The 12688-nt window shown below is 42.5% G+C and overlaps 1 protein-coding gene across 2 annotated transcripts in view; it reads right to left on the bottom strand.

The window, feature by feature from the left end:
- LOC128663311 (uncharacterized protein HI_0077) overlaps nt 1-12688 on the bottom strand; it is a 265688-nt gene that overhangs the window by 190814 nt on the left and 62186 nt on the right. For both annotated transcript variants that reach the window (XM_053717579.1, XM_053717580.1), the window contains exon 4: nt 4280-4382. In XM_053717579.1, the coding sequence (XP_053573554.1) occupies nt 4280-4382 (103 nt within the window). The remainder of the gene's footprint in view (nt 1-4279; nt 4383-12688) is intronic.

Raw genomic sequence — 12688 nt, 5'->3', positions numbered from 1 at the left:
TAGGATGGTCCGAATAGTTTCCATTTTGAATGATGGAACTCTGAGGAATTTGTTTAAGATCTTTAGATCCAAGATTGGTCTGAAGGTTCCCTCTTTCTTGGGAACCACAAACAGATTTGAATAAAACCCCTGTCCCTGTTCCGTCCGAGGAACTGGATGGATCACTCCCATTACTAGGAGGTCTTGCACACAGCTTAGGAATGCCTCTTTCTTTATCTGGTTTGCTGTTAACCTTGAAAGATGAAATCTCCCTTGTGGAGGAGAAGCTTTGAAGTCCAGAAGATATCCCTGAGATATGATCTCCAGCGCCCAGGGATCCTGAACATCTCTTGCCCACGTCTGGGCGAAGAGAGAAAGTCTGCCCCCCACTAGATCCGTTTCCGGATAGGGGGCCGTTCCTTCATGCTGTCTTGGGGGCAGCAGCAGGTTTTCTGGCCTGCTTGCCCTTGTTCCAGGACTGGTTAGGTTTCCAGGCCTGTCTGGAATGAGCAACAGTTCCCTCTTGTTTTGAAGCAGAGGACGTTGATGCTGCTCCTGCCTTGAAATTTCGAAAGGCACGAAAATTAGACTGTTTGGCCTTTGCTTTGGCCCTGTCCTGAGGAAGGGTATGACCCTTGCCTCCAGTAATGTCAGCAATGATTTCCTTCAAGTCAGGCCCGAATAAGGTCTGCCCCTTGAAAGGAATGTTGAGTAACTTAGACTTTGAAGTCACGTCAGCTGACCAGGATTTAAGCCATAGCGCCCTACGCGCCTGGATGGCGAATCCGGAATTCTTAGCCGTTAGTTTAGTCAAATGAACAATGGCATCAGAAACAAATGAGTTAGCTAGCTTAAGCGTTCTAAGCTTGTCAATAATTTCCTCCAATGGAGCTGTACGGATGGCCTCTTCCAGGGCCTCAAACCAGAATGCCGCCGCAGCAGTGACAGGCGCAATGCATGCAAGGGGCTGCAAAATAAAACCTTGTTGAATAAACATCTTTTTAAGGTAACCCTCCAATTTTTTATCCATTGGATCTGAAAAAGCACAACTGTCCTCAACCGGGATAGTGGTACGCTTTGCTAAAGTAGAAACTGCTCCCTCCACCTTAGGGACCGTCTGCCATAAGTCCCGTGTAGTGGCGTCTATTGGAAACATTTTTCTAAATATAGGAGGTGGGGAAAAGGGCACACCGGGTCTATCCCACTCCTTGCTAATAATTTCTGTAAGCCTTTTAGGTATAGGAAAAACGTCAGTACACACCGGCACCGCATAGTATCTATCTAGCCTACACAATTTCTCTGCAATCGCAACTGTGTTACAGTCATTCAGAGCAGCTAATACCTCCCCAAGCAATACACGGAGGTTCTCAAGCTTAAATTTAAAATTAGAAATCTCTGAATCAGGTTTCCCTGAGTCAGAGATGTCACCCACAGAATGAAGCTCTCCATCCTCATGTTCTGCATACTGTGACGCAGCATCAGACATGGCTCTTACAGCATTTGCGCGCTCTGTATCTCTCCTAACTCCAGAGCTATCGCGCTTGCCTCTTAACTCAGGCAATCTAGATAATACCTCTGACAGGGTATTATTCATGATTGCAGCCATTTCCTGCAAGGTAATCGCTATGGGCGTCCCTGATGTAGTTGGCGCCATATTAGCGTGCGTCCCCTGAGCGGGAGGCGAAGGGTCTGACACGTGGGGAGAGTTAGTCGGCATAACTTCCCCCTCGACAGAACCCTCTGGTGATAATTCTTTTATAGATAAAGACTGATCTTTACTGTTTAAGGTGAAATCAATATATTTAGTACACATTCTCCTATGGGCTCCACCATGGCTTTCAAACATAATGAACAAGTAGGTTCCTCTGTATCAGACATTTTTAAACAGACTAGCAATGAGACTAGCAAGCTTGGAAAACACTTAAAACAAGTTTACAAGCAATATAAAAAACGTTACTGCGCCTTTAAGAAACACAAATTTTGTCCTAAATTTGAAATAACAGTGAAAAAAGGCAGTTACACTAACGAAATTTTTATAGTGTATGTAACAAGTTAGCAGAGCATTGCACTCACTTGCAGATGGATGATTAACCCCTTAATACCAAAAACGGAATTACAAATGACAAAAACGTTTTTTAAACAGTCACAACAACTGCCACAGCTCTACTGTGGCTTTTTACCTCCCTTAATACGACTTTTGAAGCCTTTTGAGCCCTTCAGAGAAGTCCTGGAACATGCAGGAAGAAGCTGGGTGTCTGTGTCTTTAATTTTTTCTACGCAAAAAAGCGCTAAAATAGGCCCCTCCCACTCATATTACAACAGTGGAAAGCCTCAAGGAACTGTTTCTAGGCAAAATTCAAGCCAGCCATGTGGAAAAAACTAGGCCCCAATAAGTTTTATCACCAAACATATATAAAAAACGATTAAACATGCCAGCAAACGTTTTAAAATACACTTTTATAAGAGTATGTATCTCTATTAATAAGCCTGATACCAGTCGCTATCACTGCATTTAAGGCTTTACTTACATTACTTCGGTATCAGCAGCATTTTCTAGCAAATTCCAACCCTAGAAAAATCATTTAACTGCACATACCTTATTGCAGGGAAACCTGCACACTATTCCCCCTCTGAAGTTACCTCACTCCTCAGAATATGTGAGAACAGCAAAGGATCTTAGTTACTTCTGCTAAGATCATAGAAAACGCAGGCAGATTCTTCTTCTAAATACTGCCTGAGATAAACAGTACACTCCGGTACCATTTAAAAATAACAAACTTTTGATTGAAGAAATAAACTAAGTATAAAACACCACAGTCCTCTTACGACCTCCATCTTTGTTGAGAGTTGCAAGAGAATGACTGGATATGGCAGTGAGGGGAGGAGCTATATAGCAGCTCTGCTGTGGGTGATCCTCTTGCAACTTCCTGTTGGGAAGGAGAATATCCCATAAGTAATGGATGATCCGTGGACTGGATACACTTAACAAGAGAAAAGTATCAGAAACTGATAAATGATAGGAAAGTTTACAGGCCTAAAGACCAAACGCTTCCCAATCACCCCTCTAACAACTCTAGGGACCTTAGTGGAAAACAGCCCTCCAAAAAGCAGAAAATTATCTTAGAATCTGAGAATTCCTGAGTTCTTCACAGAGACAAAAGAAACTCTGGAGAAATAGTGCCAAGTGAGGGAGCGGTGCTACCACCGGGAGCACTCCCAGTACCTCAGAAAGGCCAAAAGTATGCATAAAAGTTAAATAAAAGTAAAATGAACAATTTTGAATTTAAAACCCCTAAAGGAGTTCCCAGACCCCAGCCAGAGCTAACTTCCCTCTGTCTACCTGAGGGAACCGCTGACTCCTGTGAGCAATCAGCTGATTTCTTAAAGGGCCATAACCCTTATTTTTAAAAAGGACAAAAGGAGCTGCCAGAGGGAAAGTAAGGTCATGGGGATTCTTAAATAGCCTCTACAGATATGTTAAGGATCATGAGAGCTATTTTTTAGAATAAAAAAATGTGTCAGCAGGTAGACAGGCTAAGTCCCCTGGCTATGCTATACTTGTGATGAAGTATGTTCTTATAGTCTGTGGGCTATGTGAGTGTTGTATAAAGGCTTACCCGAGTGATGCACCCCTTCACTGAGCTTACCAGACACTGTAGCTGTAATCAGTAGAGAGCTCACCCAGTGCTCGTACAGGTACAGCAGAGGATCTGAGAGGAAATACCTATGGGGAGGCTACGGGAGATGTCCCTGTGATGCCTTAGGGTAGTTATGGTTGAAATGCCATAGGGAGATACTGCGCACGTAACAAGGTATTCCTATACCCCTGTATCCTTCAGAGGGTTGATTGCTTCTTTCTGCTGTTTGTTTGTTTCTTACTGAATTAATATGTCCTAGTAGTTGTGAGTCTCACATTGGTCTGAGCTTTCATAAAATAATCCATAAGCAAGTAGCTGGAGGACCTCTATCCTCAGCCTTCTCCTGGGAAGTCAAGAACAAAACTTAGGGGATATGGGAGGTGGGATGGATTAAAGTTCTGTGGGTTCTTGGCCTCCTCCAAGTGGTGAGAATTATATCTCACTTATTATGGATTCCTATATACTATCATCATCATATGAAAGAAAGTAGAAAACAAAATGTATGTATTTAATTTAATGACTTCCAAAAATTATTACACAGGATAGCAAGCATGATCAATTTGAAATCACAAATAAGGCATGCAATGTCTATGACTTTTGGCACTATGCCAAGTCTTTGGATGTCAGGTTATTATATAAACTTGCATTAATTTAATGCTTACCAGAGTGTTGACATGTGGTTTCCTTCCAAGGAGTGTGTGACAATGCATTCTGAGATTGGATATAAACCTTTCCATTGCAAACCTTGACCTCATACACTTGGTTCTAGAAGAGAAAGAAATCAAGCAGACTTATTGAAACAAAAATGTCATGGCTGCCCCATTCTCATACAAATGATACCAGAGATTGCTACACACTAACAGAGAAGCTATTAACCTCATGTACTATAAATAAGCTTCCTTAAAGTGATACTAAACCCAATTTTTTTCTTTAATGAATCAGACAGAGCATGCAATTTTAACCAACTTTCTAATTTACTCCTATTATCAATTTTTCTTCATTCTCTTGCAATCCCAGATGTTCGTTTTGACTTCTGTGGGCCTTGTCAGTGAGGTGCAGCCTTATCCCTCTAAGCACATTGGGCAAGTAGTCCACATCTGGTTTCCCCATCATCCTTATGAAGACTTCTCCAGGGTCATAAAACAAATGCATACAGAAAAAGAATCCCTCTACTAGGAATGAACAACTGCTGAGTAGCTTAATTCTTGTTACCACCAAGGAGCAGTTTAAAGGTATATGGCTGCACCTCACTGATGAGGCCCACACTTGGCCTGAAACATATGTCTGAGGTTTGTCAAGTCTCTTGTTCAGAGAGGAATTGCCTGGTATTTCGGGGCTGGACTGTACTGTTTAGTCAGGATCAGACTAATATACTACAGGTAAGTTCTTCTCTGTGAAAGGCACATGCTGGGCAAAAAGAGGCTGCTTCTGTGGTGTTAAATAGCCATAGAACAAACTATTACGCTATTGTTTGTTCCCTGGTTGAGCGCTTTCCTATTTTTGTGTACACGATTAAGAATAAATGTGAAATTATATATATATATATATATATATATATATATATATATATTATAATAAATAATATACTATTATTAAAAGTTTATTGTGCTGGCTTTTGCAATCATATAAGCTTTAAACATAACCATATTATTTAAACTCACTATAAATCTGTGGGGAAATATTAATATAATCACCTGACTGACGAGAGGCAATCAACATAACCGTTATAAAACAAATGTTATAAATGCAGCAAGCGTTCTAAAACAAATCAGTGCTGATACTGCACAGTGATATATTCGATCACGAACTGTGTGAATACAAGAGACAGGCCCTTAATGCGTCACAGCTTCAATGTGCAAACCCAATACCTATTAACCATAAACAAGCCAAAATGTGTAAGCTATAACTAACATCCTAGGGACAAGGGTCAGTATTATAATGGACCAAAGTAATACATCTCATAGCAGAGGCGATATAAAGACATTGGTAATGTAAATCAACACATATAGGGACAGCTTAAAACATCAAATGGAAACAAAAATCTTAAGCAATCAAGCTCAAATTACAACAAGAGCATATATAGTGAATATCACATCCCAGTCAAGACATGTAATTAAAGTGACATGATTACAATGAAGTGGGATAGATGTAAAAATAAAAGGATAACTTTCAGTACCACCTACACTTCCGCAATATGTAGAGTGTTATGGGAACATTAGAACCTGCTTACAACAGATACTGCACTAACTTTGAGGAGAAGGCTCCCGAAATTTGGGTTCCATAGGGGAAGAAATCTTACAGATCATTTGATGCTCACTGACCCTGAACATACATAGTGTATCTGCTATGTGCCGCACGAAAACAGAATTTATGCTTACCTGATAAATTACTTTCTCCAACGGTGTGTCCGGTCCACGGCGTCATCCATAACTTGTGGGAATATTCTCTTCCCCAACAGGAAACGGCAAAGAGCACAGCAAAAGCTGTCCATATAGTCCCTCCCAGGCTCCGCCCCCCCAGTCATTCGACCAACGGTTAGGAGAAAAAAGGAGAAACTATAGGGTGCCGTGGTGACTGTAGTGTATAGAGAAAGACATTTTTCAAACCTGATTAAAAAACCAGGGCGGGCCGTGGACCGGACACACCGTTGGAGAAAGTAATTTATCAGGTAAGCATAAATTCTGTTTTCTCCAACATTGGTGTGTCCGGTCCACGGCGTCATCCATAACTTGTGGGAACCAATACCAAAGCTTTAGGACACGGATGAAGGGAGGGAGCAAATCAGGTTACCTAAACAGAAGGCACCACGGCTTGCAAAACCTTTCTCCCAAAAATAGCCTCCGAAGAAGCATAAGTATCAAATTTGTAGAATTTGGCAAAAGTGTGCAGAGAAGACCAAGTCGCTGCCTTACATATCTGATCAACAGAAGCCTCGTTCTTGAAGGCCCATGTGGAAGCCACAGCCCTTGTAGAGTGAGCTGTGATTCGTTCAGGAGGCTGCCGTCCGGCAGTCTCATAAGCCAATCGGATGATGCTTTTCAGCCAGAAAGAAAGAGAGGTAGCAGTAGCTTTTTGTCCTCTCCTCTTACCAGAATAAACGACAAACAAAGAAGAAGTTTGTCTGAAATCCTTTGTTGCTTCTAAATAGAACTTTAAAGCACGAACTACATCTAAATTGTGTAACAAACGTTCCTTCTTTGAAACTGGATTCGGACACAAAGAAGGAACAACTATTTCCTGGTTAATATTTTTGTTGGAAACAACTTTTGGAAGAAAACCAGGCTTGGTACGCAAAACAACCTTATCTGAATGAAACACCAGATAGGGTGGATCACACTGCAAAGCAGATAATTCAGAAACTCTTCTAGCAGAAGAAATAGCAACCAAAAACAGAACTTTCCAAGATAGTAACTTGATATCTATGGAATGCAAGGGTTCAAACGGAACCCCTTGAAGAACTGAAAGAACTAAATTTAGACTCCAGGGAGGAGTCAAAGGTCTGTAAACAGGCTTGATTCTGACCAAAGCCTGTACAAAAGCTTGTACATCTGGCACAGCTGCCAGTCGTTTGTGTAACAAGACAGATAAAGCAGAAATCTGTCCTTTTAAAGAACTCGCTGACAATCCCTTATCCAAACCTTCTTGGAGAAAGGAGAGGATCTTAGGAATTTTAATCTTACTCCAGGAGAATCCCTTGGATTCACACCAACAGATATATCTTTTCCATATTTTATGGTAAATCTTTCTAGTCACAGGTTTTCTGGCTTGGACCAGAGTATCTATTACTGAATCTGAAAACCCACGCTTGGATAAAATCAAACGTTCAATTTCCAAGCAGTCAGCTGCAGAGAAACTAGATTTGGATGTTCGAATGGACCCTGTACTAGAAGATCCTGTCTCAAAGGTAGCTTCCATGGTGGAGCCGATGACATATTCACCAGGTCTGCATACCAAGTCCTGCGCGGCCACGCAGGAGCTATCCGAATCACCGATGCCTTCTCCTGTTTGATCCTGGCTACAAGCCTGGGAAGGAGAGGGAACGGTGGAAACGCATAAGCTAGGTTGAACGACCAAGGCGCCACTAATGCATCCACTAGAGTCGCCTTGGGATCCCTGGATCTGGACCCGTAGCAAGGGACCTTGAAGTTCTGACGGGACGCCATCAGGTCCATGTCTGGAGTGCCCCATAATTGAGTCAACTGGGCAAACACCTCCGGGTGGAGCTCCCACTCCCCCGGATGGAAAGTCTGACGACTCAGATAATCCGCCTCCCAGTTGTCTACTCCTGGGATGTGGATTGCAGATAGGTGGCAGGAGTGATCCTCCGCCCATTCGATGATTTTGGATACCTCTCTCATCGCCAAGGAACTCCTTGTTCCCCCTGATGGTTGATGTAAGCTACAGTCGTCATGTTGTCTGACTAGAATCTTATGAATCCGGCCTTCGCTAGTTGAGGCCAAGCCCGGAGAGCATTGAATATCGCTCTCAGTTCCAGGATGTTTATCGGGAGAAGAGACTCTTCCCGAGACCATAGACCCTGAGCTTTCAGGGAATCCCAGACCGCGCCCCAGCCTAATAGACTGGCGTCGGTCGTGACAATGACCCACTCTGGTCTGCGGAAACTCATTCCCTGAGACAGGTGATCCTGGGTCAACCACCAACGGAGTGAGTCTCTGGTCATCTGGTCTACTTGAATCTGTGGAGACAAGTCTGCATAGTCCCCATTCCACTGATTGAGCATGCACAGCTGTAATGGTCTTAGATGAATTTGAGCAAAAGGAACTATGTCCATTGCTGCAACCATCAATCCTACTACTTCCATGCACTGAGCTATGGAAGGCTGCAGAATAGAGTAAAGAAGCGTTTAGAAGCTTTGACTTTCTGACTTCTGTCAGGAAGATCTTCATTTCTAAAGAATCTATTATTGTTCCCAAAAACACCACATACTCTTCACCATCTCCGTGGAGATGCTACTTGTTCAGAGCGGCAAAGAGAATGACTGGGGGGGCGGAGCCTGGGAGGGAATATATGGACAGCTTTTGCTGTGTTCTTTGCCGTTTCCTGTTGGGGAAGAGAATATTCCCACAAGTTATGGATGACGCCGTGGACCGGACACACCAATGTTGGAGAAACATGTCTCTTTCCTGTATATCTGGATTCTCCTTTCATGCAATGTAAGCCTACAGGCTATTTGTTTTTTTTGCTGCAACTTTTTGTTACAATAAACTGAACTTTTTATTGCAAGTGAGTATAGCTTTTATTAGGTGATGCTGCAGACTTTCTTTTCACTAGCTACTTTTATGTGTGGAAGACAATAGATAACATCAAAAACAGAATGGTAAATCACTGAGGAGTATTTGGAGCTGCTTTGGTAAGAGTGAGCAGCCAGTTGCTCAACACTTTTCTGAATGTCAACATACTGTGAAGGATCTTCATTTTATGCTTCTTGACCACATTCCCCAATTAAGGGGGGGGGGAGATACACATAAAAAAACAAATTTAGTTTGAAGCCCGATGGAAGTTAAACACTCTACATCACAATTGTCTCAATGCTAGCATAGATGGACATTACTTTTCTTCTGTTAAGTGTGATCAGTCCACGGGTCATCATTACTTCTGGGATATTAACTCCTCCCCAACAGGAAGTGCAAGAGGATTCACCCAGCAGAGCTGCATATAGCTCCTCCCCTCTACGTCACTCCCAGTCATTCTCTTGCACCCAACGACTAGATAGGAGGTGTGAGAGGGCTATGGTGATTATACTTAGTTTTATATCTTCAATCAAAAGTTTGTTATTTTAAAATAGCACCAGAGTGTGTTATTACCTCTCTGGCAGAGTTTGAAGAAGAATCTACCAGAGTTTTTGCTATGATTTTAGCCGGAGTAGTTAAGATCATATTGCTGTTTCTCGGCCATCTGAGGAGAGGTAAACTTCAGATCAGGGGACAGCTGGCAGATGAATCTGCATAGAGGTATGTAGCAGCTTTTATTTTCTGACAATGGAATTGATGAGAAAATCCTGCCATACCGATATGTCATGTATGTATACTTTACACTTCAGTATTCTGGGGAATGGTACTTCACTAGAATTACACTGTAAGAAGTACATTAAGCTGTTTAATAACTAGAAATTATGTTTAACGTTTTTGCTGGAATGTAAAATCGTTTTCATTTGCTGAGGTACTGAGTGAATAAATCTTTGGGCACCATTTTTCCACTTGGCAGTTGCTTAATCTTTTTCTGACAGTTTCTGTTCTCTCTCACTGCTGTGTGTGAGGGGGAAGGGCCGTTTTTTTTTGGCGCCTTTTCTATGCATCAGTTATTTCAGTCAGCAGCTCATTGTATTTCCTGCATGATCCAGTTCATCTCTACAGAACTCAGGGGTCTTCAAACTTATTTTGAGGGAGGTAATTTCTCTCAGCAGAGCTGTGAGAATTATAGTTGACTGTGATAAAAAACGTTTATTCTGTAATTGTTTCCTGCTTTCAGAATTTGTTATCTTTGCTATTGGGATTAAACCTTTGCTAAAGTTGTGTTGTTTACAAGGATTGAGGCTATAACTGTTTCAATTTATTAATTTTCAACTGTCATAGATTTTCTGTGCTTCTTAAAGGCACAGTACGTTTTTAATATTATTCTAATTGAATTGTATTCTAAGTTGCAAGTTTATTTGCTAGTGTGTTAAACATGTCTGATTCAGAGGAAGATACCTGTGTCATTTGTTGCAATGCCAAAGTGGAGCCCAATAGAAATTTATGTACTAACTGTATTGATGCTACTTTAAATAAAAGTCAATCTGTACAAATTGAACAAATTTCACCAAACAACGAGGGGAGAGTTATGCCGACTAACTCGCCTCACGTGCCAGTACCTGCATCTCCCGCTCGGGAGGTGCGTGATATTGTAGCGCCGAGTACATCTGGCCGGCCATTACAAATCACATTACAGGATATGGCTTCTGTTATGACTGAAGTTTTGGCTAAATTACCAGAACTAAGAGGTAAGCGTGATCACTCTGGGGTGAGAACAGAGTGCGCTGATAATATTAGGGCCATGTCAGATACTGCGTCACAGGTTGCAGAACATGAGGACGGAGAACTTCATTCTGTGGGTGACGGTTCTGATCCAAACAGACTGGATTCAGATATTTAAAATTTTAAATTTAAACTGGAAAACCTCTGTGTATTACTAGGGGAGGTGTTAGCGGCTCTGAATGATTGTAACACAGTTGCAATACCAGAGAAAATGTGTAGGTTGGATAAATATTTTGCGGTACCGACGAGTACTGAGGTTTTTCCTATACCTAAGAGAATTACTGAAATTGTTTCTAAGGAGTGGGATAGACCCGGTGTGCCGTTCTCACCCCCTCCGATATTTAGAAAAATGTTTCCAATAGACGCCACCACACGGGACTTATGGCAAGCGGTCCCTAAGGTAGAGGGAGCAGTTTCTACTTTAGCTAAGCGTACCACTATCCCGGTGGAGGATAGCTGTGCTTTTTCAGATCCAATGGATAAAAAATTAGAGGGTTACCTTAAGAAAATGTTTGTTCAACAAGGTTTTATATTGCAACCCCTTGCATGCATTGCGCCGATCACGGCTGCAGCGGCGTTCTGGATTGAGTCTCTGGAAGAGAACATTAGTTCAGCTACTCTGGACGACATTACGGACAGGCTTAGAGTCCTTAAACTAGCTAATTCATTCATTTCGGAGGCCGTAGTACATCTAACTAAACTTACGGCGAAGAATTCAGGATTCGCCATTCAGGCACGCAGGGCGCTGTGGCTAAAATCCTGGTCAGCTGATGTTACTTCTAAGTCTAAATTGCTTAATATACCTTTCAAAGGGCAGACCTTATTCGGGCCCGGGTTGAAAGAGATTATCGCTGACATTACAGGAGGTAAAGGCCATGCCCTGCCTCAGGACAAAGCCGAAACTAAGACTAGACAGTCTAATTTTCGTTCCTTTCGTAATTTCAAAGCAGGAGCAGCATCAACTTCCTCTGCACCAAAACAGGAAGGAGCTGTTGCTCGCTACAGACAAGGCTGGAAACCTAACCAGTCCTGGAACAAGGGCAAGCAGACCAGGAAACCTACTGCTGCCCCTAAAACGGCATGAATTGAGGGCCCCCGATCCGGGATCGGATCTAGTGGGGGGCAGGCTTTCTCTCTTCGCCCAGGCTTGGGCAAGAGATGTCCAGGATCCCTGGGCGCTAGAAATAATATCTCAGGGATACCTTCTGGACTTCAAATACTCTCCTCCAAGAGAGAGATTTCATCTGTCAAGGTTGTCAACAATCCAGACAAAGAAAGAGGCGTTTCTACGCTGCGTACAAGAGCTCTTGTTAATGGGAGTAATCCACCCAGTTCCACGATCGGAACAGGGACAGGGGTTTTACTCAAATCTGTTTGTGGTTCCCAAAAAAGAGGGAACTTTCAGACCAATCCTGGACTTAAAGATCCTAAACAAGTTCCTAAGAGTTCCATTGTTCAAGATGGAGACTATTCGGACAATTTTACCTATGATCCAAGAGGGTCAGTACATGACCACTGTAGATTTAAAAGATGCTTACCTTCACATACCGATTCACAAAGATCATTACCGGTACCTAAGGTTTGCCTTCCTAGACAGGCATTACCAGTTTGTAGCTCTTCCATTCGGATTGGCTACAGCTCCAAGAATCTTCACAAAGGTTCTGGGTGCCCTTCTGGCGGTACTAAGACCGCGGGGAATCTCGGTAGCTCCATACCTAGACGACATTCTGATTCAAGCTTCAAGCTTTCAAACTGCCAAGTCTCATACAGAGTTAGTATTGGCATTTCTAAGGTCCATGGATGGAAGGTGAACGAAAAGAAAAGTTCACTCGTTCCACTCACAAGAGTTCCCTTCCTGGGGACTCTTATAGATTCTGTAAAAATGAAGATTTACCTGACAGAGGACAGGTTAACAAGACTTCAAAGTGCTTGCCGCACCCTTCATTCCATTCAACACCCGTCAGTGGCTCAATGCATGGAGGTAATCGGCTTAATGGTAGCGGCAATGGACATAGTAGAGTCTCCTGCCAATAAACA

This window comes from Bombina bombina, chromosome 6 (assembly GCF_027579735.1).
Source record: "Bombina bombina isolate aBomBom1 chromosome 6, aBomBom1.pri, whole genome shotgun sequence".
NCBI classification, from domain to species: domain Eukaryota; kingdom Metazoa; phylum Chordata; class Amphibia; order Anura; family Bombinatoridae; genus Bombina; species Bombina bombina.
Note: the sequence above shows the minus strand (reverse complement) of the source record. Positions and strands in the feature narration are given on the sequence as shown.